This window comes from Pogona vitticeps, chromosome 4, assembly GCF_051106095.1.
Source record: "Pogona vitticeps strain Pit_001003342236 chromosome 4, PviZW2.1, whole genome shotgun sequence".
Lineage (NCBI taxonomy): Eukaryota > Metazoa > Chordata > Lepidosauria > Squamata > Agamidae > Pogona > Pogona vitticeps.
The window spans coordinates 200,638,575-200,666,064 of NC_135786.1; the positions used below are offsets into that span (position 1 = coordinate 200,638,575).

The window sequence follows — 27,490 nt, forward strand, 5'->3', positions numbered from 1 at the left end:
TGCCTGCAAGTGCACTTCTTTGAAATTACAATGCAGAACTCTTTTGCTCTGATTCAGAATCTTGGGAAAGACCAGCTGCAAACATTTCAAAGACCACCAACTTCCATCTAACAGCCCATGCAGCATCCCTATTCTGTGTTCTCTCCAGAGAAATTATAATTAATCAATAGAAATGAGGAGCAAGATGCTTCTATTGCTTTTTTTTTAAAGAGCTCAACGCTTTCTCCACACCTTTTCCAACTCTAGTTTCTGCTCTGACCTTTATTCTACAATCTTCCTACAATATTATCACTTGCAATATTTACTTTGTATAATGCTATAATCTGCTATCCTTAAGCTTCCTTAAACCATTTGCAAAATCAACACTTACCATCCATTTGCCTTCGATTTCCCTGATACAGTATACACTTTAGTATCTATAGAGTAGCAAGATATTCTAAGCATTATCAAAAGGTATACTCTGCAGTTGCAAATGACAATAGGCCATTAAAAAAAACTGCTCACATCTCCTTGAAATAAAAAGAGCCCTTATGTTTCTCTTCATAGTAGAGCTGTGTCAGAATGAAACCCACCCATATCCATTTACTTTCAGCTTCCTACACTGCTTTTTTTTCCTTGTTGCCTATTGGTATTTTCTGCAAAGATGTTACCAGAATATTACCAGAATGAGGGCAGTGGTGCTTGGAAGGAGAAAGGATTTGGTAAGCAAGTTTTAGCCTTGTCTACCAAAGACAACTGTGTGCTTGGACAGACTTGTCGGGCTGGTATTTTTGCCCTATAGACACAGAGATGTGTGGAAATAGAGTAAGAAGTTGACAGAAATAGAGAGGAAACAGAGTTCATCTTAAAAAGTATTAGAATGCACTGTGCACTTGCTGCACATGACTGAATTCACAACAAAAATGTGAAGGAGGGGACCCAGCAGTGCATATTCACATTGTTTTGAGCAGTGAGCACTAGGATACTATTATGTCTCTCCCGTTTGCAAGGAGGAGCAAGTTTGCTTCAGTTTCCTCCTTGATTCTCATTGCTTTACAAAGCAGTGGGAGTATGTGGACACTTAGTAAGATTGCAGCCTTAAGCTTTGAAACAAAAATAAATTAAACATAACCTGCTTTCCAATTTACAATAGCTTTCCTGCTCCCACATGCTGAACAATACATTCAACAATGGTCTCAGGTTGAGATTTATGAATATTGATGCTTTATACTAATAAAAATTCAATTCTTTGTCTACTCATATTAGAAGTACCATTCTCAAATAAATATATTTAACACTGTAATTAATTTTGTGCAGCATACCTAATACAAGTAGTGCAACCTTCCATTTTTCCTTTCCTTTCTTTCGTGTTTATAAAAATTGCTACCTAAGTAAATAGGCATTTCAGCAAAAGCCTTCTCGTGTATGTTTTTCTCTGACAGACCAAAAAGTTCCTGTAAACCTAGTCTATATTAAAACATTCCTTTAAAAGGAAAGTAGTATATACTAAAGAATAAAAAAAGCATACAGAAAATACTGAATTATTCTATAGCCACTTCCTTTGGAGTGGTCTTTTTGAAGACCATTTAAGATTTGTTGCTTTAAAAAGTTTACATGTGACATGTTCCAAAAAAAGATATACATTTTCTCTCATAAGGCAGCCTTAAATACAAGCATTACCGGAGAAAAAAAATTCAGTATAAAGTCCGGGGGGTGGGGGATGACAGAGTAGTTCATTTTGAAACAATCACAAGACCAGAGCTCTTGAAGTGCTGCCTGTAGTTGTATAGTTGCTCAAGTATCTTCTTGCTTGCTCAGTCATAATAAGCTGATCTTCTGTCTTCCCATAAACAACAGTTTCCCATTCACAATTTGCCTGTAACACATGGTCTAGTTAACAAATCAAATCAAACTTACTGTCATCTACACAAAAGCCACTGCAATCCAAAGTCAAATGTAGGGGGAACAGAATCCAAATTCTACTTGAAAATCCCTAACAACTGTTCACTTAGCAGTTTTAAGACATACTCTTACTCTAGCCACATATACAGAAACATAGTACTGTACTGGATATCTTACAGGCCAATATAAACACAGTGAAAAAGATATGTGAAGTATTTGGAACATCTCAGGTAGCATGAGTAGCAGCCTCCAAAAGCCATACCTTCTTCCATATCTCTGATATGCCCACACTGCTTCTGATCGATTTGACTTCTGTCTCAACATTCCATGTTGAGTTCCACTATAAGGACATTCCACTCAATTTAGAATGTTGAGTGGAATGTCCTTATAATGAGCCCACACATATACTATTATAGAAATGCAGGCTCTCCTCTTTGATGTTCTACTCAACACATAAATGGTGCATAACAGCAGGTATATACATATTTGGTGTGGAGGTGGCAGGCAGTACTAGTAGTACTAGATGTAGTACAGTACTATTACATCTTCTATCACATACAGTAATGTTAGCATGCAACTTCTAACTTTCTAGGCTTTCTTGGTTTCCTGCAATCTGGTTCTAGTACACTTGCAAACTTGTTAGTAATAGTTTTCTAAAGATCACATTTCAAAGTCTACATGAGGACTACTAAACCTACAATTAATCCATCATATTGTCGTTATTATTTACATTTTTATTATTATGAATCAATTGGTAGCATGTTGCAAAAAAAGTCTGTTTCAAATATAACAATCCTCTTTTCCTGATTGGAATATATGTATGTATATTAAGAAATATGATTAAACAATTTGGAAAGTATTATTTGAAAGATAATATGTAAAAACATATCAGTGCACAACATTAAAATTCTTGGAATACAGACCTGAAGTGCTTTTTCCGGTTTGACATTTTTTGAAATGCAAGTATTCTTCTTTTTTCTCATTGCAAAATTCAGCTTTGTTGAACTGAAATCCTGTTTCTCTGGAGTCATATTGCCTCTGTTCTCATGTATTTCCAATAATGGTATCATTAGGAGTGATGTAGTATAAATATTCTCTGGCTGTATTGCAAAGAAAAAAGTAATATTTAAGCAATCTATAATTTAGTTTAATATTAACAATACAGACTGGCAGGTTTGTCCCTCATTAAATTTGTAATTAGTGAGCTTTAGAAGGATTTAGTATCCTACATAATATACTTTGAATTATTAACCTTCAAACAATATGTTTAGAAGAAAGTTATTTGTTTGTTCGTTTGTTCAGTCATTTAGTCGTGTCCGACTCTTCGTGACCCCATGGACCAGAGCACGCCAGGCCCTCCTATCTTCCACCGCCTCCCGGAGTTGTGTCAAATTCATGTTGGTTGCTTCGATGACACTGTCCAACCATCTCATCCTCGGTCGTCTCCTTCTCCTCTTGCCTTCACACTTTCCCAACATCAAAGTCTTTTCCAAGGAAGACTTCCTTTCTTACAAGGAAGAAAGTTATAGTCACTCCAAAAACTCCACATTAATATGCTACATAGATCTGATTAAAAGTGCCTTATTTAGATGATGTAAAGCAGGGGTGTCCAACCTTTCACCTTCCCTGGGCCACATTAGAAGATGAAAATTTGGTTTGGGCAACACATACATTTGGTTTGGGCCACATGGGGTGGCAGCCCTAGCCGTCCTCCGCAGCCCCGCTCCAAGTGCACTTACCGGCAGCTGCGATCTCAGACAGCAGAGGCTGCCAGCTTCGACTCCGGCAGCTTTATGGGGCCGGGAGGGGGCCCACCTATTGACAGGGACAGCGCAATGCAGTCACGCAGCCCCCCTGTCCCCTCTCCTCCCACTCCTTCCTTCCTTCTCTCTCTCCCCCTCTACTGTTGTGACATGCCCCGGCCACATTCCGGCCGCAAGTGCCGGCAGTGTAACTTGAAACTTTGGAATTACTTTAAAAATAAAAAATTGCACTGGGACGCATTACGAGCTGACCTGGGCCGCATGCGGCCCTTGGGCTGCGGGTTGGACAAGCCTGATGTAAAGGCTCATATAGAAATAAAACAAATTAGAAATGTTAATATGACATACAATTCCACAATCAAAAAGGAAGTAAGATTGCTGCTTTTTTCCTCCCATTTATTCCTACCAATACAAATCTTTTCAGGCAGCTTTATTTTTAGATGGTAAGGTTTTGGGACTCTGTTGCATTGCTTGTTGCTCCAAATAACTAAAACATATCCAGCTTTGTTTCCATTTACATAAAATATTTGCTTTTATGTATCATGCTATTCACCTGTACATCAGAAACACTGTCTTCTGTAAAAAACTGAGGAACACTAAGCTCTTCTTTTTCCCAAGGATCCAAGACCAATGATTTTCTGACTTTTTTTGCAGAAGGATTCTGTAACAAATATTTTAAGAAAAAACAGAATTAAACTGTTCCCATTATTCCTGCAACTTCAGAATTACATGTATTGTAACTTACCTCTAACTTACAACTTCTAGGCACAGAATCCTCCTCTTCCTTGAAGAATATATCTGTTCCAGTTTCCTCCTTTAAAACTTCTCTGATATCTTCTTCCAAATAAGCAAGGGGCTGTGACTAAATTAAATAATTCAAATGACAGATGATACCCAAATCAGAAATGATGACTTGCTTATTCCACTGCTCATTGTGAAATAGTTAAGTAAGTTAAACTATCAAAGAATATATTTCCCTAAGGAGTACAATATATGCTACTTTGAAACATATTCATCCAAATGTACAAGCAGTTCTGTCTTGTTATCATTTAATTTACACAATACTAGAAACATTGCTTCAGATAATGAAATCTGGAGGTACAGTTCTCTTGTTCTTTCCCTTTGCTTTCTCTACAGTGGTGCCTTGCTTAAGGGACGCCTCGTTTAACAACGAGTCCGCATAGCGATGAATTTCTGCAATCGCTTTTGCGATCGCATTGCAATGATTTAGATAGGGAAAAATCGCTTTGCGATGATCGGTACCCTGTTTTGCATATCGATCATCACATAGCAATGATTTCCCAACAGCTGATCGGCGGTTCCAAAATGGCCGGCGGGTAAAAAAATGGCCACCTGCTGTTTTCGCCTGGATTCCTCGCTTACCGGGCAGCGAAAATGGCGGCCATATGGAGGATTTTTGCTTAAAGTTGAGTTTACAGCCCATAGGAACACATTGAAGGGGTTTCAATGCATTCCTATGGGCTTTTTTAAACCGCGTATCGACAAAATCGCTTTGCAGCGATTTTTGCTGCACGGATTATCGTTGCTATGCAGGGCACCACTGTATTCTGCTTTTTTTTGTAAAGGAAGTATGAATCAAAATGCTACATACCACAATTTTCAAAGGACCATATTTTTTTTCTTGAGCAGCTAAAGCATTCTTAAAAGGAGTAGGAGTCCTTGGTGTTGTACCCAGCAGAGATCTTCTAATAGTAGGGGTTCTGAAACTGAGCAAGAAACAAACATTATTTAAGCACAGACTTAAAGTTAAATAGTCAAAAACCAGCCATTCTTAAGAAAAGCCTTGGAAAAATTATTCCACTTCTTTTGTGGTACTTCAGATAGTCCCTTTTGTACTTCCAAATTTTCTTTTTCTTTTAAAACTCATCTTTAATTTCTAACAGCCATTTCAAATCAAATAATCCACCTACCCTGCATTTTCCTTTTGATCTTTGGGTGTCAATTCTTTATTATGCAAAGGAGTTGTAATAAGAACTTTTTGGCCACAAATTGGAGTTGATGTGAATGCAGGATTTTCAAGACTGAACTGATCATTTCCAGAACATGTGTTGAAGAACTGTATAAGAAACAAGAACAGAAATTGTTCTTTGTAAATTGAACAGAACCTCTCTCTAAATGTCTGAGAATATCACAGATAGGTTTATATATCTTAATTGTTTTAGTTTTTTCTTTAACTTTGCTACACATACTCTTCTGAACAGTGCAGTAGCAAGAAAAATGCTTATTCAGCACTTCGTCTAAAATCCACTTATATATCTATATGCTAGTAGTAAATTGCACAATACACATATATAGATCACACTATGAGCAAACATGATTCACTTTTCTGTGTCTATTAGCATATATTGCTGTATGAATAACTATACACAGCATTTCTCAAGTGTTCTGAAAGCAATATAGTTTTGTGGTTCTACGTCATGACATTTATCCACTATCCTCTCACCAGAAAAAACAAGTAGTTAATAGCAGCCTTACCAGCTGTTTGTGAGACATTGCTTCCATTCTGCTGAGTTCCTGAATTCTGACTTGCCATTCCTGTATCTAAAATGATAATCCCTAGTCATCAGGACTAAAGAAAACCCCATAACTACACAAAATAACTGGAAGTTCTTTACAGATGTTAATGTCTGCCATGAAACAGCTCAAGATTGGTCTGATTCACTTCCAGTTAAAAACTGCAGAATGTATTTATTTACCCATCTATATATCTATATGCTAATAGTAAACTGCACTACACACACAGGGATCTTTAAGCCACTGCTAGTGAACATAGTCCACATTTGTAGTTCTGGTTGTACATGTTGCTGTATAAATGTCTACACAAAATAGCCGAGTAGACATGGTCTAGAGGGGCGGGGTATAAATAAAATAAAATAAAATAAAATAAAATAAAATAAATAAATAAAATAAGTAAACAGCATACTTTGCTATTTAATTTTTCAAGGGAAATAAGATGAACTAGCATCTTCTCTTGAACCGGATTATAGTAAAGGATAAAGTCTAATCAACTCAACAAAAAAAAGGTTTAGAGTCTTGCTTAATATTGTGCTACTGCTGTTGTCCTCAGTTTTTGGTTTCACTCAGATTTGATTCAAAGGTTATTTTAATTTGCTTTAGATTTTACATGATAATTTATATTTGTATCACTTGTATTTTTAAGGCTTTCTTACTTGTTCTCTGAACTGGCAGAAGGCTCTGGTGATTGGGCAATACAGGAAACTAATAACATTAAATATTTATTTATTTATTTATTTAATACCCCGCCTATCTGGTCATTGCGATGAATAATAACATAAATTCATAAATAAATAAATCAGTTTATTGTATGCACTGTAATATTATTTACCTGGGAAGGAGAAAAAGGTAGTGTCTTCACTGGTGTTTGTTTTAATGCTATATTGGGAACACCACTACATGAGCCATCATTCTGTTCACTGACTTGTGATTGTCCAGCTCTGAATTTCTTTTTCTTGCGCAAAATAGTTGGAGGAGAACTGAATTTGGCTGCACTTGGGAACGTTGACTCTTCTTCATCACTTGCTTTTTTGCCATCAAGCACAACACTTACATTGAATTGGCATTCCATTGCTCCATCACTGTGTTGAATCCGCATTAGTTTTACAGGAGCATTATTGACTGGGGAGGTAACTGCATCAGATAGGTCAAAGCTGGTGACATCACTCCATGCTACAGGATCCTACAGTAATCCAAGTCAAATAGAAGACAAGAAGAAAATGTATCACATTTTCCTGTTTAAGGAAAGAATTATTTTAACTGAATTCCTATCAAAGTATCATTCTAATGTAGCCCGACAAATCTTACCTCTAGTCCTAACACACATTTTATTGGTTTAGCTCCAATGTAATTCTTTGCTTTTCCAAATTGTATAGATTTACTAACAACATCCTTTTGTCCCCACAAAAGTGAACAAGATACTTAATATTAAAAGCCCATTGTTGCCCCTATTAGATGTATATAACAACAAATGCCGAACTTTGTGCCAAGTTAGTTTTCTTTAATCTATTTTTGCATATAGATTAAAACATTAAAACATATACATTGATTAAGACTTACAGATTCAATAAGTTCTAGTGTCTCTGCAAATTCAGGAATAGTCTGCAGAGATGACAATACTGCATTTGCCTCCACAGCCAAATATTTGGTAGGTGAGTTTTGCTGAGCTGTTGCACCCTGCATATCATCCACATTGTAGAAATCATTTGTTTGCTCCCCAAGGCTATTAAGGGTATTTGTTATGTTGTCTTCCATGATGAAGCCTCCAGACCAGTTAGAAAAACTTCCAGCTTGCTAAGAATACAAAAAGGTGTTGCTGCTTTATTGAAATTAAACATGAAAGATAAATCAAAATTATTACACAGTATCTCAAGGTAAAGTTCATCAGACTCATTAGTAATTATGGAAACACAATATGGAAAACATTTAGCTAATAAGTTAGACATAGCACTTACTGTCTTTTGTTAGATACTGGAAATCCTAAGCATACTTACCTGGAGGTAAGCCCTATTTCAGACAGTACTGATTACTTGTGAGTAAACATGCATAAGATGTGAGTTCTGTTTGTTTTTGATGCAGATTATGATTTGTTCTCAGTTCTTTCTATATGAAACATGCATGCATGTTAAGAGTCTTGCATGTTATGGAGTGATTACACGTTGCAGTGACAAAACTTCAGTATGTATTCTAAAATTATTTTTCACTGAAGAAAAGCATATTTTAAAAATATACTAAGAAATACCAGAGATACATCAGAACTGTGCCAATTAATGTATAATTTGTAGTTAGTACCTTAAACAGCATAAGCTATTTAGGAGAACTGTTTGTCCTTTCTGAATGATCAAGAGAACAACAGTAGCTCCAGTTTATGCAATACCAATTTCACTGCCAATTTCACATGCAGAAAGACATGAAGGCATTTCAGCTACAGAAGAAATTATATCAAGAAGAAAAATCTTTGATAAACTCTGAAGCCCACAAAAATAATTTATTAAGTAATAGCTACCCCCCCCCCCTCGAACAAAAGGTAATAAGCTTCTGGAGGAAAAGTATTTGATTTTGCTGCAAAATGTATGAAAGGAAAATGCAGGTCTTTATTGCCAACAAAACAACACAACAACAACAACAAATTAATAACAGATTTAAACAGACTGTAAAAATGCAACCCTAAAAGTATATTTTGCTTTAAAATGAGGCTTGAATAGCAGTTTACTAAAAGTCATTGCAAACTAGATTAAAGTTCAAATGTTTATTTGCCAGTGTGCACAGAGGCAAAACAAGAGTCTGAAGCTCCACAACATAACAGAAATGGAATGTTTACTAAACCCACTACAAATTGAAACCAGTAAAATGATCAGGGGAAAATGCAGGCAAATTATTCCTGTAGTTATAAGAAAAAACTAGATGAATGATTGAAGAACTCTTATCATTAATGACAGGCAAGATGCTAAAGATGACAAAAACAGGGTCAGAATTCTAAATGTAAATTTTCTGTGGCTGAAACATGGGGACAAAGAAAGTTATTACAATAATCAGTGCAAAGAAATGGATGAGAATAGCACTGATTTTGCCCAAAAAGCAAAACTGCTATTCCAGTTTTCACAGAAAAGTATTGTACTACCCATGGACAATACCAGATTGATAACCTGTACCCTGGACAAGAGGCTATTTTTAGGACAGATGTTCAAGCTGGATTCAGAAAAGGAAGAGGCAATATAAAGCATTTATATATCAAAAATATACGTTGGCTGCTGGAGCATATCAAAGGGTTTCACAGGAATTTCAGTCTGTGCTTTACAAGCTACAGCAAAGCTTTTGACCATGAAATGCTATGGAATGTTCTCAAACAAATGGGTGTTTCACAATATCTCATTGTCGTTATGCATAACCTATTCTCTGGACAAGAGTATATTTTTATGACTTATTGTGGCAAAAAGAATGATTTCGCATTGGCAAAAGTGTCAGGCATGTGAGTATTGTATCTCAATCTTTCTTCAGTCTATATGCAGAATATGTCATAAAAGAAGTTCGCTTACATTAGCTGAAGATGTTGATAGGTAGAAAGATTTAGAAATAGCATGATAGCATGCAGACACACTTTTTTTAAAGGTGAACTGGGACATGAATGAAGCACATCTATTGAAGCTTAGGTAAGAACCAAAATACTATGTAGTCAGAGTTTCCTCTTTAAAAAGTCCTGAAGAGTTCTGACTGGTTATTCAATTCCATCAGAAGCAATGAAGAGGGCCAAGCCATATACATATTCAGGTACCCTCTCTACTACAGGAAAAACATCAGTAATTTAAAAGATGACACCATATTAATGGCAGAACACAGAAATGACTACTAAGAAAAAAACAAAGAAAAAAGTTCAGACTACCATGAACATAACAAAAGACAAATCATGGCTGCAGAAGAATTATATGTCTTTAATGTTAACAAAAATAATGGGAATTTAAAACAAAGATTTTTCAGTATCTTGGTTCAGTCTGCAAACCAAGTGGAGACTGCAACCAAGAAGTCAAATGAGGACTAAGACTTTGAAAGGCAACTAGGAAGCAACTAGAAAACATCCTTCAGAATAAGGATGTGACCCTGAAGATGAAGACAAAGATCATCCACATCATGGTATTTAGATGTACCATGTGAAAGCTGGACAAGGAACAAAGAGGGGAAGTGATTCATTTGAAATATAGTGTTGGAGGAGAGCCTTACAGATACCATAGACCACCAGAAAAACAACTAAATGGATGCTAGATCAAATAAAGCATGAACTCTCTTCAGAAAGAAAAATGATTAAACTGATGCTGTCGTGCTTTTGGAACATCATGAGAAGACAAAATGTGCTGTAAAAAACAGTACTATTGTAAAAAATTGAAGGCAATAAGAAAAGAGGAATCCGAAATATGAAAATGATTCTTCTGTAACTTGATTAAATCTTAGTAATAATATAATATAATTAACATAGCTTTAAACCATGGTTTAAAATGCCTGCTGATCTTAATGTACCATTTGTTCTGAGTGATTGGTTATACCAATATTGATTCTATTCAAAATGGACATGATTGAATTCCAGCGTAGGCCTTGGTTCACATATAACCACAAGGGGCTCAGGAGGGGACATAGACCACTCACACATATATCTGTGCATGCTCAAAACACTATTCAGGCACGCATGCCACAGGAAGATAGAAACATCACTGTACCTCATGCCACACTGCTGTAAACAATCTTCTGAACACCAGAGCACACCATCTAGCCCTGTGAATCGTAGGGACCTAATGCTATTCATAGGTAGACCATGGTGTAATTGAGGCTATTGTAACCCACAATACCTGTAAGGTGCTTCCTTACATCTAATGGCTATTATGAATGTGTGCTCTGCTTCCCACCCTCATTTAGAAGAGGGACCACAATTGTATCTTCTTTTGTTACATTTTTCAACGTAATAAATCGTGAAAACTAGAACTTCTAATTTTGCTCTGGATTACAACTGTGTTGCAGACTTTTAAAAATTAAAATGTTTTATACCTCCCACTTTGGCCTCCCTGATTTTGTCAAGTGATGGGGAGAGGTATGAAAAGCACTGCAAAATACGTCTTCCTTCTGAATGTTTTATGCTTGCTTTTGAATATAGCACCATATTGCACAAAATCTCAACTGCCCCCCAACTCCATTTCATTTAGGAAAGGAAGAAGAAAAAATTCCTTCCTGTGCATGAATGCTATTTGAACCATTCTGATTCCTGCATAAGTACACAGAGGAGAATACATATATAAAAGAATTAGAATGGCAATGCCATTTGATCATTAATGCAGTTGCACAATGTTATTAACTATCACCATATACGCAACAAACATGCATATGTATACAAGCCACCCTTACAGATGTGACTCTCTTTCTCCTGATTTCATTCTCAGCTGACATAAGTAGCAGCTCAAGTTCTTTAATTTTTTTCTCTTTGTCAGGATCATCATCAAATGGCTGCTGAAGGCAAACAAAACATGAAGAAACAATTATGATTAGAACATTTTAATGCAAGAAAGATTAGTTTTCCTTTGCCGTTTTTAAAATCATCAGAACACTCAGTGAAACTTAAAAATAGTAATTCTCAGAAGTGGCAATTTAATTTTGTTTTGCAAAATTTTGTTCCATGCAAAGGAAAACAGCTATTTTATCGACAAAAAGGTACATCAAAATAAATTCAAAAGATACAGTAGTTCCTAATAAACTCACTTGCCAGGTCCTGCCTGGAAAGTCAGTTTATTAGGAACTATCTTTTCAATTGCCAGGTCCTGCCTTTTAGATTGATGGGACTAAGCTTGATTTAGTCTCATCCCAGATTTCAACAGGAATAAGCAGTATTTGATACTATTTTTAAATGCATGCCATACCTTTAGGAATTTTCTGGAACATTTTTTAAACCATGCATATTAGCCATGAACAATTATTTTTGTTCAACCTACCATAGTTATCAAACTGTAAAGTAGTCAGTTTTTTCTCTTGAACATTGTACAGCATGCAAGTAATGTAGTGATGCATATGATACTTTGGGAATATACTATCAATAGCTAATTACTTTACAAAAAGCTTTACAATGTTGAATTCTTCTATTCAGTACTAAATATATTAAGGTTAACACAGCAAATCTAGTACATGGTGCCTTCTTCAGGACTTGTCCTCTCACTTGCTGCTGTGTTCAGTTTAATTAAATGACAACTTGATTTTCCACACAGATTTGAAACACTTCTTAAATTTTAATTGCTTTCAAAATATTGATGGTTAAACAAAATTAAATGTGGACAATTTGGTCACTGATATTGTTCCCATAGATGAGTTCTCCTGAGAACGAGGAAACTACATCAGTACTTAAACAGGTTATTCTCTGTTCTTGTCACGATGCATTTGGAAGAGAATCTCCACACCATTAAACTGACATGTCAAAAATATCTACTCCTTTTTTGGAGAACAATGTAGAATTTGGATCCTGTAGGCCTTTAAAGAACTAAGCCCTAAGACTGATGCATAGTGCATTATTTGATGTAATATCTAGAAATAATGCAATAACCATTATGTCTGAGTAGTACTATGGTTTAATTATTATCTGTCAGCCTCAGCATGGTATTCTGTTTGTAGCCTCTTTCACGTCTATCATTTAAATGAACTATTAATATCTAGATGCATGGCACTAAGATCTTCAGTCCTTTAATAAATATTGTTTCCATTTCTGTTGGCAGCACATGTAATTGTAGTGTTGACAGCATGACTAAGGAAAATTAATAAAGACTAACAAACTGTAAAATACATAGAATGCAGAAAGCTGTAATAGTTCAGTTATGTAATGATAAACTAAAATACAGATGGTTGCAGTTTGAAGTACAGATCATAAGAAAAGAAATACAGGAAGAACAAGAACTTTAGAGGTAAAAAAAAATGGAGATTGGTTTGGATGCAACATAACTCTGTTTAGAACCGCCACATTCAAAGGCAGAAAGGTGACATTCATCCTCTAGTAGAAGAACACAATGTCTTAATTTTTTGCGTTACTTAAATTACAAATAACCTTGATTCTGTCCCTCTACCCTTATATTTTTTTCAGGTGCAGAAGTAAAATTCCCCATAATAAAGCCACTTTATCATGGGTACCATAATGCCCTTGCCTCGAGGAAAAAAAGCACAGGCTTTCAAACTAACTGTAGACAAATGTTCATAAAAATTTCCTTTGCTAAAGAAGCATATAATTAGGATAATGACCACTACAACACACGTAAGGAAAATACACACTGCACAGGCTGTCAGCCATCTCACTGTTGCTGAATGCATTTGCTGGTAGATTGTACATGATAAAACCTTAAACTAAAATATTCTCAAGTAGCCTGCCTGAGAAGAATTTTCAGGTTATTGTAGAATGCCTAAAGGTTAGGTGTAATGGGTCAGGACATTACCTGTATGAAGTCTGAAGAAGTGGTGACATGGTCTATGAAATTGCCTTCTGCTGATACATACTGGTATCCTGGGATCTATCAAATCAGAATTATTTCTTGAACATTAATATCTAAAGCCAGGGTCCATAGAGACAGATCCCCCACCTACCCCCGCATGTACGCCCCCCACGCACTCACACACATGCACTCACACACACAGGCACAGATGCCCTGCCCACTCATGCAAGAGTGCCCCACACACACAGACCCCGCCCCCAACCGGTCCACAGTTCGAAAAAGGTTCGGGTACACTGATCTAAAGCATTTCTTTAACATTCTCCAATTTCAGCAAACTTCCTATTTTATATATTGTTATTTGCAAAGGCTAATTGCTTTGAGTTAAGTAGGAACACTCAGATTATTAGATTAAGAAATAATTGAATAATTATTTTTCCAAAGTACCATTCAAAGAGAGAGAAATTCATCAAGTCAAATATTTAATTACGTAGGGATTTTTTTAAAGCACTCTATTCTGTAGCTTGCATCTTAAAACTAATTGTATATCCATTTGTTGCTCAAGAAAGAAAGAAACAGGTATACAATTAGCTTTAGGGTGCAGTCTTAAAAACTACGTATTTTTCGCTCCATAAGACGCACCTTTCCATAAGACGCACCAAATTTTTAGGAGAAGAAAACAGGAAAAAAATTATCTGCTTTCTTCTCCTAAAATTTGGTGAGCCTTATGGAGAGGTCCATCTTATGGAACACACCCTAGGGTCCTAGGGTGTGTTCCAGGACACTTTGGAGCCTCCCTCTGCCTCCCTCGGGGGCCAGAGGGGGTGAAATCGCCACCTTTTGGGGCTCTTCTGAAGTTTCCCAAGCCTCAGAAGAGCCCCCAAAGGTGGCGGTTTCATCCCCTCTGGCCCCCAGGGGAGGAAGGGTCAGTCTCCAAAGAGTCCTAGGGTGTGTTCCAGGACCCTTTAGAGACTCACCCTGCCTCCCTCGGGGGCCAGAGGGGGCAAAATCGCCACGTTCTGGGGCTCTTTTGAGGCTTCCCAAGGCTTCCCAAGCCTCAAAAGAGCCCCAGAAGGTGGCGATTTTGCCCCTTCTGGCCCCCGGGGGAGGCAGGGTGAGTCTCCAAAGAGTCCTAGGGTGTGTTCTAGGACCCTTTGGAGACTCACCCTGCCTCCCCTGGGCGACAGAGGGGGCAAAATAGGCAGCTTCCAGGACCTTTTCTGAGCCTTTCCAGGCTCAGAAAAGGTCCTGGAAGCTCCCGATTTTGCCCCCGCTGTCCCCGTGGGGGGGTGGGGGGAGCCTGGCAAGGGTCCTGGGAGGCTCCCTTGGACCCTTGCCACGCTCCCCCACCCCCCATGGGGCCAGGGGGGGTAAAATCACCAGCTTCTGGGAGTGTTTGGAGACTCCCCAAGCCTCCAAACACTCCCAGAAGCTGGCGATTTTACCCCCCTGGCCCTGTGGGGGGGGGGAGGGTGGCAAGGGTCCTGGGAGGCTCCCTTGGACCCTTGCCACCCTCCACCCCCCCATGGGACCAGGGGGGCTAAAATCGCCAGCTTCTGGGAGTGTTTGGAGGTTCCCCAAGCCTCCAAACACTCCCAGAAGCTGGTGATTTTACCCCCCCTGGCCCCATGGGGGGGTGGGGGGAGGGTGGCAAGGGTCCAAGGGAGGCTGCCTTGGACCCTTGCCACCCTCCCCCACCCCCCACGGAGCGGGGGGGTTTAAAATCGCCAGCTTCTGAGAGTGTTTGGAGGGTTATCAAGCTTCCAAACACTGCCAGAACCTGGCGATTTCGCCAGGGCTGGCCCCGTGGGGGAGTGGGTGGAGGGTGGCAAGGGTCCTGGGAGGCTCCCTTGGACCCTTGCCACCCTCCACCCCCCCATGGGACCAGGGGGGGGTAAAATCGCCAGCTTCTGGGAGTGTTTTGAGGCTTGGGAAGCCTCAAAACACTCCCAGAAGCTGGCGATTTTGCCAGTGCTGGCCCGTGCGTGGGTGGGAGGAGCGTTGCAAGGATCTGAGTGAGCTTCCAGGACCCTTGCGACGTTCCCCCCACCTGGAAGCTGGCGATTTCACTGGTGCTGGCCCCGTGGGGGGGTGGGGGAACCTCGCAAGGGTCCTGGAAGGCTCACCCGGACCCTTGCGATGCTCCCCCCCACGGGGCCAGCAGCGACGAAATTGCTGCATTCACACCATTAGACGCACTGACTTCCCCACCCACATTTTGGAGGGGAAAAAGTGCGTCTTATGGTGCAAAAAATACGGTATTTTCCTGCTTCTTCCAGAGTTGAGTATTAATAAGCTTTAAAAGATTAATAAATTCTGAAAGGTTCAATTTCTTCATTTTTTAGATGGACAAAACAGTCTATGATCTTTCATGTACCTGTACAGGTATGTAGAACTGATTTGAGACATGAAGATGGTCTGTGGATGGACATGTTTTTGGTGGCACTTTGGATAAGCAAGGTCGCTCTGTTTTGATTCCATCCTGTAAATATCCTTCTTGTTCAACTTTTCTTCTCATAGTAGAGTTCCAGTGATTTTTTATTGAATTGTCAGTTCTGAACAAATTATAAAATACATGTCAGCCAAAGATAAGTAACTTGAAATCACATTTTCAATGGAAGAAATAAGTGATACTGCATTTACTTGGGACTTTAAGCAAATTATTCAATAAGGAAACAAATAGGTATACAATTAGTTTTAAGATGCAAAGTTACACTTCAAAAATTCACTAAGTTAGAACAAACATTTCAAACATCTCTTTACAGCAGTGTGACAATTCTATTATTAAAAGTGAGTCTAATGCCTCCTTAGATTCAAAGAACTTGTTTCAATGATTGAAAACTTTCAAACATTTACAGAATGAGTAGTAGAAAATTAGGACACTGGAAGCTGAACACACAAGTAAATTTCTTTGTGTTTAGTAGTAGAACCACTTGAAATAAAATAATTTGTATCAGCAAGTAAATCACAAAAACATTCAGAAGCAATCATTTTCTAAAGCAAGAAAATAATTTAAGAAAATGACACCAGCACTTCTTGTTTCAGCCAAGCACCTTCCTATATAGGAATCATAAAATAAGAGACACTAGTGTATGTCTCTTAAAGAAGATCAGTCTACACAGAGATAACTCTAATTTTATTACTCCTGCACATAAGCCCAGTATCTTCACTATATCATGCCATTGTGAGATGTAAAATGTAAAGGACATTTTGCAATTTGGGTTTTTAAGTAACACCAAATGAAATATGAATTTAAATGAAGAAAAAATCTTGGATATTTTTCTCTAGCTTCCCTTTAAGAGTAAACTTAGGAAGAAACTGAGTCTGCTATACTGAATCTAGGGACCATATGTGTGCACTTCTACACTGCAACATACATAACCTGTGAGAAACCATTCTATGCTATAAGGAAAGGTACTTATTAAGAGCATTTATATCAGCTAGCAACATCTTGGAGACTTTAATAAACCAAGGGCTGAAATCGTATTACACTTGGCACAGTGTAGAGTTACTCTGTATTGGGTGCCTAATAGTGCAATGAATTTATTTATTACGGTCAGGTGACCAGCTCACTAATAGCGCAATTCCCATGTTGTGGGAATGCATCTGCAGAATTGCTTGGGTGTGATTTTTACCTTGGATTGAATTTCACAACTGCATGCAAAACTTCAAGTTATGCAAGAGTAGCTTCACAACTGGATTTTGGCCAAAGAATTTAGTATATTGCAGGCTGGCAATCTAAACTAAGGAACTGCAGAGCAGCTAATCTACCTAACTGTCTTCCTGCTTCTTCTAAACCTCTAGGAATGGGTAGCAAGATGACATGAACTAGCACATACCTCGAAGTTAAGACTATTTCTACGTCATTTCACAAATAAATTGTTGGCATATCAGCAAGATTGTATGGACTGGTTCCACACAGCTGCACAAAATACATCCTGAATGTCCAAGACTAAACCTAGAGAAGAGGGTCATACGAAACCAGTGGATGCCTAGCTAGGTTAGTCAGGCATAGGACTTTCTGTTATGGAGCACAGCCTACTGAACAAAAAACCTGTTAGGTCAAAATTGATGCACATATTAACTTGAGACGGAAGGTAGATGCAAGTTCAGGTAACAAGGCATCCTTGATTTCTGAGATTCCCCTGGACACTCAGAACCACTCTTGTACATAACTAGATTGTGTTTTTGGTAGGTCATGCTTTGACAGTCACACACTAAGCTCTGAAAAATATCCTCATGTCTATTAGTAAAGCTTGTGGCATCACTGATCTTTAACTGCAATAATGTGCCAAAGATTTGATTATAGATTTTTGAAACCCAGAATAACTCTGTATTGACTATCGTATGCACACATGGAAATGTTAAAATAAAAAGCACCTTCCAGGCAGCAACTTGGCAATTTCAGCCCACCGATTCCCCAAACGTTTATGAGCTTCATAGATGATTCTGTCCTCCTCCTCAGTCCATGAAGATTTCTTTACCTCTGGATTAAGGTGATTGTGCCACCTCTCTCGACACTGTTTCCCTATTCTTCCTTTTAAGTGCTTTGCAATCAAAGACCAGCGCTTTGGTCCATATTTCTGAACAAGTTCAATGACCTGGAATGCAAATTGAACAGTGACAGTATTCAACAAATTAACAACAAAGAGAAAAATACACATGGATCCTTAATAAATGAAGCAAAGAAATTCAACTATGTTCAGTGCTCCCTAAAAAGTAATGCTAAGCAAAACAGTACACTGTAGGCTAATCCTATTGTATGAATAGAAATATTTATTAATTACCCTCTGATCTTCTTCCTTAGTCCAGGGGCCTTTAATAAGTTCTGGATTTAGAACTTTCTGCCATCGATGCTGGCATTGAAAATCAGATCGATTCTGTGAAAAAAAAAGAGGGGGTATCTATCTAGTCTCTCATGCTGATTCAAGATTGTATAAATCACATAGGATTCTGTAAAACATTACGAGAGCTTCCACTTGTAACTAAGACTTGTTGCTCAGTGTTGAGACCACATGACATATGCAAAAGCATTAAGTGATATTTTTGAAATTTGACTTGGTATACATAACCTTTTCATATGGACTGATGCACAGATGATGTAACACCTGGGGACACTTGTGTGTTAAAAAAATTCTTCACTGAAACAGTTTCCACTTACTTGCAGATGACTAGCAATAAAGGTCCAGTCACTTGTCCCATGCTGTTCTACAAGCTTCTTCAGCTTTTCATCCTATTCAAACATTAAGAAATGCTATAAACAGATACATAGCACTACACTGAAGCATAAAAGAAAAACCATTATCTAAGACTCACCTCATCACGTGTCCATTTTACTCTATTACATAGTTTCTTTGACCCTTTTTGTTGTGGCACTTCATAGTCATGATCCGCATAATGAAAGTCGTCATCATCTTCCTCACTGCAAAGTGCAAGCTAATATTAAGTTAACACAGACAGTGAAAGTATGCTTATGCAACAGCTCAAGAAAGAAGTATTTAACATAAGATTTAGAATCAATATTGTTGGCTTTGAAGACATTGCTGCTGGTGTTTACTCAGTTATTAATATGTTATCCTGAACTGTCACAAAACTTAATAAAAGTCAGTTAATAAAATCCTGTTGTGTAACTTGGATTGGGCACTGGAAACATTCAATTTATATTAATTAGATGGTTTCCAGTCACTCCCTATTTTAGGCTCTGAGGCTCCCTTGGATTCCCTTGTGTCCTGGGAAGATTTTGGGAGCCTCAGGACAACTAGGGGAACCTTTAGAAGTCAAATATCGCTACCAGATTGCCGCTGTCAGGATCAGAACCACCACCACTGATCTAGCAGTGATTTTTTTTTTCAGTTAAAGTGTTGTCCAAGGGAGCCTAAGTGGAGTCTCAGAACCTAAAATGAGGTGATTAGAAGCTTTTAATTCATATAAATTAAATAAAGATTTCCAGCTTTCAATCTGAGTTGCACCAGGTATAAAGTTGTGCAACAGGATTTTGCCCTATGCAATGTAACAAAACAAAACCTCGTCACAGTATGCATCTTAATCTGCAACATCAGTAGAGAATTCAGCTTGAAATTCACTAAATAATACAAATAAGAAGCAGATTTGTCACTTTTGTACCCACCTGCCAATCATATGACATCTAACAAAATAGTAATTCTAACACTGTCAGGTGTTTCCATCACAATTTTTATTTATCACAATTCTATCACACTCTTCCAAGTTGTTCAGGTAGGATGCATATACAGTGGTGCCTCGCAAGACGAGCACGCCATTTAACAACAAAATCGCATTACGACAAACTTTTTGCGATCGCAAAACGATGGTCTAAATGGGGGGATTTCGCTTTGCAATGATTGGTTCCCTGCTTTGGGAACCGATTCTCGCAAAATGATGATTTTCAGCCAGCTGATCGGCGGTTTCAAAATGGCCGGCGGGTTAAAAAAATGGCTCCCCGCTCTTTTCTGGGACAGATTCCTCACTGCACGGGCAGTGAAAATGGCCATGCTATGGAGGATCTTCGCTGGACGGTGAGTTTCAAGCCCATAGGAACACATTAATAGAGTTTTAATGCGTTTCTATGGGCTTTTTTATTTCGCATTACGTTTTTGTTCTACAGCGATTTCGCTGGAACGAATTAACATCGTAATGGAGGCACCACTGCAAATATAACGATATCCTGTTCTTTTTGAGACTAAATTATAAGAAAGCATAATTCTTCACAAAGCCTCTTCCAAAACTTTCATTGGCATGTTTACAGCTTTTATATACATGTGGGGTTAACTGTTTTGTATCCAGCCATTTTTTAAATGTTCTATAATAAATTTATAGAATGGAAATATAAAAAAAGTATAACATTGATACACAACAGTTGACTGGGTAGTTTGGTAGCACCCCACATTTTCATACTAACTGTAGAGCAAAGGTGTGTAGAATTACAACTCTGAGGTAAACGTAGCAGACTAGCTATTATAAAGTAAATCTGGCATCTTGCCATAATATGCACACAAGCCTTCTCAGAATGTACTCAGTGTAATCCCATATTTAATAATAATAATAATAATAATAATAATAATAATAATAATAATAATAATAATAATAATAATAATAATTATTATTATTATTATTATTATTATTATTATTATTATTATTATTATTATTATTATTTATTGTCATTGTAAGTATATACACAGTATACCATACAACGAAATTCACAGACACCCAGAGACCAGACATATGCACACACATAACATTCCCCAAACACTCCCCACCCACTAGAAGTCCCCCACTAAAAATACAAACATGTACACCTCAGGCCAAGTAACACATTTCAAACATTAATTTCCCTAGATCCTTATGAAACCCTGTTGAAGTTTTCATGCTTTCAGGGTAGCATCATCAAAGAACTGCAAACATGATGGCATTCCTCTAGCTCTGCTAGTATATTTCTTAAATGCAAAGGTAATTATAATATATTAATTGTGTGCCATCAGGTTAATTACCACATATGGCAACCCCTTCCATGTTTTGCTAGATACTGAGTACTCAGACGTAGTCTAGCATTTCCTTCTGGGGGCACTCTGGAACAGTATTGTGCAGCTTGCCTAAGGCTAGAAAGAGTTGCTCTTCTCAAGTACCCAACTCACTGAGCACCCAATCAGCCAGTAGATCTCATTCAGCAAGCCATACCTAAAGCTCCCACCAGATGATTTTTTCAAATCTACCACTTTTCTAGAGACTACTGTTTGCTTTTATACTACTTCCAACTTCAGTTGTGAAGGGAACCTCTGTTAAACAGAAACAGCAGTAGTTTGCAAACCATATTTGCACTTGGTTTCAAATCACAGCTTGGTGGCTCACAGGCAGGCTCTGGTATGGATATTAACATTTGCCACAGCTTTTCTAAACAACATTTCTGTGCTACATTTGAATTCTTGGGTCTGGCTTTGATTTTGATATAATAACCAGTTTCACATCCAAAAAAGATTATCTAATTCACATTAGATCTGCAACCTACTCATATTTACATGAAAATAAATACTACTGATTATTCATAAAGAGTCAATAATTGTGCATGAGCATTACAAAATTATAACCTGGCAATTCAAACTAAGCTGACAACTTTTTTAATCATGCAGTTTCAAGACTAAAGACAGAAAACAGAAAAATATAATTAGCATTTGGTAGGAAACAGAAATAATTGGAAGGGCAAAAGCAGGAATTATTGGCTTAATGTGAGAGCAGAAAACAGTATTATTACTGCCATAGCCAACATCACATTATATTGCATACTCAAACTACATCTCTAAGGCATACTGTTCTGAGTAATTTGTTCTATCAGTAATTCCCAAAAGACTTCTGCAACTAGGATGCCTTAATTAATATTTAAGTGTCAAAAAGAAGGTCAGCCTAAGAAGTCTATATGTTTTTACTATAATTTGCAATGCACAAACTTCTGAAATTGTTTATTTTAGAAACATTAACTAAATATCAGTGAATATAAATATTATGTGTCAATATATATAGACAAAATTGCTAAGTGTATCTTTTTCAAGTCTAAACACTGAGGACCAATACAATATTGTTCTCCTTGTACCTCGTTGTGAATTCTGCACAAAACAAATAATATTTGACTTATTTCTTCGTTGCATGGCGAGTTCACTTACAGCTAAAACTAGATGCCACTACTCAGGCACACACCCCTACAAGCCAAACTTTTGCCTAGGAAAAAAGTCTGCCAGAAGAAAATGGAACTGAAAAAAAAAAGCAAGAAGGCATGGATTACTAGTAAGCAAGACCTTTTTTATATATATCTACATGAATCTGTTCCAAAAAGAAAGAGAGAGAGAAAACGGAGTAGAGAGTGCAGGATGGTCTGCGATTCCAAAGAGAAAGAAATCGAAGTGTCGGAGCCCCTGATGGTGGGATTGGGGAGGATCAAGCGGACAGATGGCAGCACCCCACCCAACCACTGTTTAGCATTGGCACTGAAAAAAATACAGAGCGAGGCACTCCAGAGGAGAAGTAAAGCAGCAGCCCCAAAGATGCTGATGTCAGGGCAGGTGGAAAAGGAAGAAGAGCGACGTCTGAAGGAGAGGGGATCCATCTGTGGAAACGGCAGGCAGGCAGGCAAGCTGTCAGCCGCCCCTTCTGTCCAGCCGGCCTGCAAGAAGAGATGCCGAGAGCGGGAGGCTCTCTACGTGGCTCCTTACCTGCGCGGCCTCTTCGCCATCCTTCGCGGGCACCATAAGGCGAGAGAAAGGGAGCAAGGATGTCACCACCCCTGGCCACGGATGGCCGTGGCGGTCGCGCAGCCCCCGAGGGACGAGCCCGGGGGCGGTGGGGGGAGCTGCCTTTTAGCCGCGGCCCCGCCTCGTCCCCCACCCGGGGGACATCGCCCCGACACCCAACCCCGTTTGGGAGGGAAAAGGGTCGGGCACTGAGCGCCAAATTCCTCTCCGTAGCCTCGTTCGGCTGTCACTGCTCGCTTCTCCTCCCAGGCTTTCCTTAGCGGAGGAGGAGGAGGACGCCGCCGCCGCCCTCGCTGTCTTTTCGTCCCTGCCGCCGAATCTCGCGCCCAGCCTCTTTCCAGAGCCACCGTTTGAATCTGGGCACGCGGACTGCCTCCCCATTGGCTGCTCCAGAAAGCACGCGACCAAACAGAGGTGTCGGTGCGAGAAAGGAAGGGGAACGGCCAGTAAGGGAAAAGAGGTGGCGGGATACTGCAGAGGTCGACAGGATAGGGGAGGAGTCAAGGGCGGGTTGAAGCGCAGGGCATGCTGGGAAAAAGAGTCTTTTCCTCATCCGAGACGTGAGGGAAACCAAAAGGTGTTGGAAAGTGTCTCCAGCAAAATAACCAGCCATGAACTTTGAAAATGTTCCTTGCTCGTCGGGGCAGCCTATTACCTCCTTCCCTCCTTTCCCCCCCCCACGTTAAAAAATACGAACAGACACAGAGGATAGCCTCTCAGTTGCTCCTCCTGCTGGCCCCATGGCTTCGCCTCATTACGAGGACGTGGACTACAAGCCAGAAAAGCTCGTGCCAAATGAAATTAGTTAGCCCTCTGGTTCTTAACCTTGGGTTACTCAGGAGTTTTGGACTACAACTCCCAGAAGCCTTCACCACCAACTCTGCTGGCTGGGGTTTCTGGGAGTTGCAGTTCAAAAACATCCGAGTAACAAAGGTTAAGAACCACTGAGTTAGCCCACGGAGCCGCCCTTTCTAAGGGGCAGTTGTTTTTGTTGGCTTACAGCAAAAGCAACAACCTCGGAGCACCATAAAAACTAGCGAGTTTTACTTGACATAAACGTTCGTGGATGGTAACCATGTCTTGGAAAAAATGATCTTCAATCTACGAAACCTTACGCCAAATAAAACTTCTTAATCTTTTAAGCTGTGCAAGCCTACGTTGTTGTTTTTTGCTGGAAGAGGCTGCAGACTAACGTAGCTACCCCCTCTGGAGTTTTGCGCGAAGTGGTTTACTCTTGAATTCTACTTTCAAGGGAAATGGAAATTTATATTAATAATAATCGGACTCGAAATATGGAACATTGCCGCTGAAAATAAAGCGAATAGGAGGTGAGATGTAATAGTTTCTGACGAAAGCCACCCCAAAAATGTAAAAACAAGTCTCCTTCGAGCCGGAATCGAACCAGCGACCTAAGGATTACCGCTTCGAAGAACACCTCTACAGTCCTCCGCTCTACCAGCTGAGCTATCGAAGGGACGTTGCTACGAAGCTTCTATTTTGCGTATACATTCTGCTGAGAGGCCAAATACGAACTCATGTCATTATGTCGTTGATTTTTCAGACTTCAGTGTGTTTTTCATAAGTAATTTTTAATTTAAAATGTAAAATGATTTTAACACCATTTCGTATAGCAACAGATATAACCGCACTACCGTCCAGAGTTTCTAAATGTGTTAAAAACCACTTTCAATTTTTGGAAGCAAGTATGATCTCAAGTCACTTGTTCCTACTGCGTGGTGCCGATGCACAAGTAGGATTGTTCTACCGCACCATGTGAAACCGCCTCAGATCAGCACGATCGTAGCCGAACTTAGTTGCAGTGTAGAGACTATTTCTATACACATTTTACTCAGAAGCAAATTTCTCCAAGCTCAGCGGGACCTACCCCCAGGTGAAAGTACACCGTAGTCCAACTGCCGGCAGCCCAACGTTAGACCATAATACTCTCCCCCCCCCCCCTTCAATACAGCAAAAGGAAAGCGGGAAATAGTGGAAAAATCTTTATTAGCAAAATGAAGATGGGTTTGTGCAATAATCAGTACATACCGTTTGCGAATGCCAAAAGAAAATGCCCTGCAAAACTTAGACAGCATAGGGATGTAGTTCTTTGTTTTCAGACAATAGAGTGAGAATCGGTACGCACCTGACAACAGAAAGCTGGCAAAATAATCCCTTCGAGGTGCGTGTCTTCAATCGGTGCCCGGACTATGACGGCAGCTGAGGTTGCTGCTGCACACATTGGTAGGTGTCATCAACTTCAATTCAGCAGCCACCTACCACACAGGGAACATTTTTGATCCGGATCCGGCTTACTCATATAGCCCATCAGCGAGGATTCTTTTTCAGGGAATGGTGAGGCTATCCCCAAGAACACTGACCCAAAGCAATAGATCCTCGCAGGCCATGTGTCTGCAGGTTCCCATACCAAGGGAGGCTAGAAAGACTTCCACCAAAAACTGAGCCTACTCAATTGTAGCACCAGCCCTTTGGAATAGGCTTCTGTTGGAGCCCTGCCTCCCCAGCCCCTTTTCAACCTATAAGAGGTTGTTAAAAATATTTTTCAACGAGGCTTTTGATGGCATCCTCTAATGATTGTCAAATTTCCGCTGCATTTCTTACTTTTCTTTGACACACTTGGCACACTTTTTTGTTGTTGATGATGGATTCGTTTTGTTGTTATTACTTCAGCGTATTGTTTACATTTTATTTTATTATTATATATCGTATTTATTTAATTTATCTGTTAACCGCTGAATTTTTAGCATGTATACATTACTGAAACAGCAATGTCTATGTTGGCTAGGGCATGTCGTGAGAATGGTTGATGGTCAGATTCCAAAAGATCTCCTGTATGGAGAATTAGTGCAGGGAAAGCACCCCAGAGGGAGACCACAGCTGCAATGCAAGGATATTTGCAAGCAGGATCTGAAGGCCTTAGGGATGGACCTCAACAGATGGGAAACCTTGACATCTGAGCGTTCAGCCTGGAGGCAGGCGTTGCATCATGGCCTCTCCCAATTTGAAGAGACACTTGTTCAGCAGGCCAAGGCAAAGAGGCAGTCCTGAAACCAGCAAAATCAGGGGACAGATTGTATTTGTCTTCAATGTGGAAGGGATTGTCACTCTTGAATTGGCCTTCTCAGCCACACCAGACGCTGTTCCAAGACCTCTATTCAGAGCATGTTACCATCGTCTCTCAAGAATGAAGGATGCCTACAGCTAACCACCCAAATTAATACTTTGCACTAATTAGATAGTAGCAGGCAGGCAGGCTGGCTGGCTGGCTGGCTGGCTGGTTGGCTGGTTGGTTGGTTGGTTGGTTCTAATAAACCAGTTTTTAAAAATAAAATAAAAATTAATGGTAATTGTTACGTTCACCCCGTGCCCGTTTCTTTTTCTCAGCCCAAAAGGGCTCACGCTGGTGATGTTCCCTCTTTTCTTTCACTGCCACCAGTGGATTTCTTTATTCATGCTGTAAAGGACTTTAGTCTGACCCTGGCTGCCTACAACAGACCTGGTTTATTAAAGGGTATTAGGGTATTTAAGGTAATTCAGGATCACAGATGTTCTTCATTCATTTCATAGAATCAATGGTAATCTTCTACCATGAAAAAGAAGGTTGCCATGTCAGGAAATGTTATGTTTAAAAAATATAATTATTAATAGCTAAAAGTCAGAAGGAAAAGTGTACCCCATTCACCCTTCCACATCTCTAAGCCAGAGTCAGCATTATCAACCCATCCAACACTTATTGTTGAAGAACATTTTTAATTACTGTACTATTAGATGTATGTTAGGAAGAGACAAAACAATGAAACAATTATCACAAGAGGAGCTGTGATTTTGCCGCCTGTCATCTACCTCCTTTTTCTTTACTTTATCCAAAGAAGTGATTGTCACACCCAATTCTTCTAATAAAACCAGTTTATTGTTTAGCATGGCTTCATCAATTTGTAGGTCTTATTATCATCATCCAACTTTAACAATAAATCATAAGTCTTAACATTATTAAAACTGGGTATCTCTTCACAGTACGGCAACAGGGAATAACTGTTAAGTTTGTGGGACCATTTGGATCTGGTACCCATCAACTCAGGCGTGTTCTCAGCCCACTTCAAGTTTGTGGATTGAATGTCGAACTTTCCTGGTGTTCCCCTTTTATTGCACCATGCATTGTTCTCTGGTGGGGTCTGAAGGAGCTGGGCCCACGGAATTTCTCTGGACTCACTGTACATCTCTGCCTTTCTCTCCTCTGTTCTTCCCTCTTTACACACCCTTTGTACTCCTTCCTTTGCTTCCACTCCTCAGTCTCCCCCCAGTAAGGTGGCTTTCTATACATCTGTTGTCTCCATTCCCTTTCAGCGTACAAACGGGGCACCTTGAATTCTACCCACTCTCCTGTCCAAGGGTCTTTTTGGATCAATTCTACAAGTTCTTCTTTTTCCTCTCCTTTCTCTTCCCCAACGTGCTTCTGCCTCCACCCTTCCTTCTTATCCTCTTCCTTTCCCACCTGATTTGCGCCACTTCAGTCTCTTCTTTTATTTCTAGTTTACTTAATTCCTTTTCTATCACTACTGTCTCTTGTGCTTCTGTCTTTATTTGAGAGTTGGAAGGTACA

General features: G+C 39.3%; 1 protein-coding gene and 1 non-coding gene across 5 annotated transcripts; both read right to left on the reverse strand.

The window, feature by feature from the left end:
* Positions 1–1,031: 1,031 nt before the first annotated feature.
* Positions 1,032–23,003, reverse strand: MYBL1 (MYB proto-oncogene like 1). 4 transcript variants are annotated; one of them, XM_020812109.3, is made up of 16 exons: positions 22,834–23,003; positions 18,935–19,054; positions 18,780–18,851; positions 18,406–18,498; positions 17,999–18,219; positions 15,996–16,173; positions 13,625–13,699; positions 11,565–11,663; positions 7,740–7,973; positions 7,012–7,362; positions 5,576–5,721; positions 5,257–5,371; positions 4,390–4,506; positions 4,198–4,305; positions 2,805–2,981; positions 1,032–1,855 (listed from the first exon to the last, which is right to left on the reverse strand). In XM_020812109.3, the coding sequence occupies exons 1-16, from the start codon at positions 22,867–22,869 to the stop codon at positions 1,727–1,729; spliced, it is 2,271 nt and encodes a 756-aa protein (XP_020667768.3). In that variant the 5' UTR covers positions 22,870–23,003; the 3' UTR covers positions 1,032–1,726. The 4 variants fall into 4 exon arrangements, with proteins under 4 accessions (XP_020667768.3, XP_020667760.3, XP_078249913.1 ...); XM_020812101.3 differs by having other exon boundaries at positions 11,565–11,666; XM_078393787.1 differs by having other exon boundaries at positions 18,935–19,040; positions 22,834–22,976.
* A 1,250-nt stretch (positions 23,004–24,253) lies between these two features.
* TRNAY-GUA (transfer RNA tyrosine (anticodon GUA)) lies at positions 24,254–24,346 on the reverse strand. Its single transcript has 2 exons — positions 24,310–24,346; positions 24,254–24,289 (listed from the first exon to the last, which is right to left on the reverse strand). It is a non-coding gene; the product is annotated as a tRNA-Tyr (tRNA).
* Positions 24,347–27,490: the final 3,144 nt, after the last annotated feature.

Coding starts and splice junctions, on each gene's coding strand:
- MYBL1 (XM_020812101.3), bottom strand. CDS start 22,869: ATGGTGCCCGCGAAGGATGGCGAAGAGGCCGCGCAG. Junction 19,055..22,833: donor ATGGCGAAGAGGCCGCGCAG/GTAAGGAGCCAC, acceptor ACTTAATATTAG/CTTGCACTTTGCAGTGAGGA. Junction 11,667..13,624: donor CTTCTTCAGACTTCATACAG/GTAATGTCCTGA, acceptor GTTTGCCTTCAG/CAGCCATTTGATGATGATCC.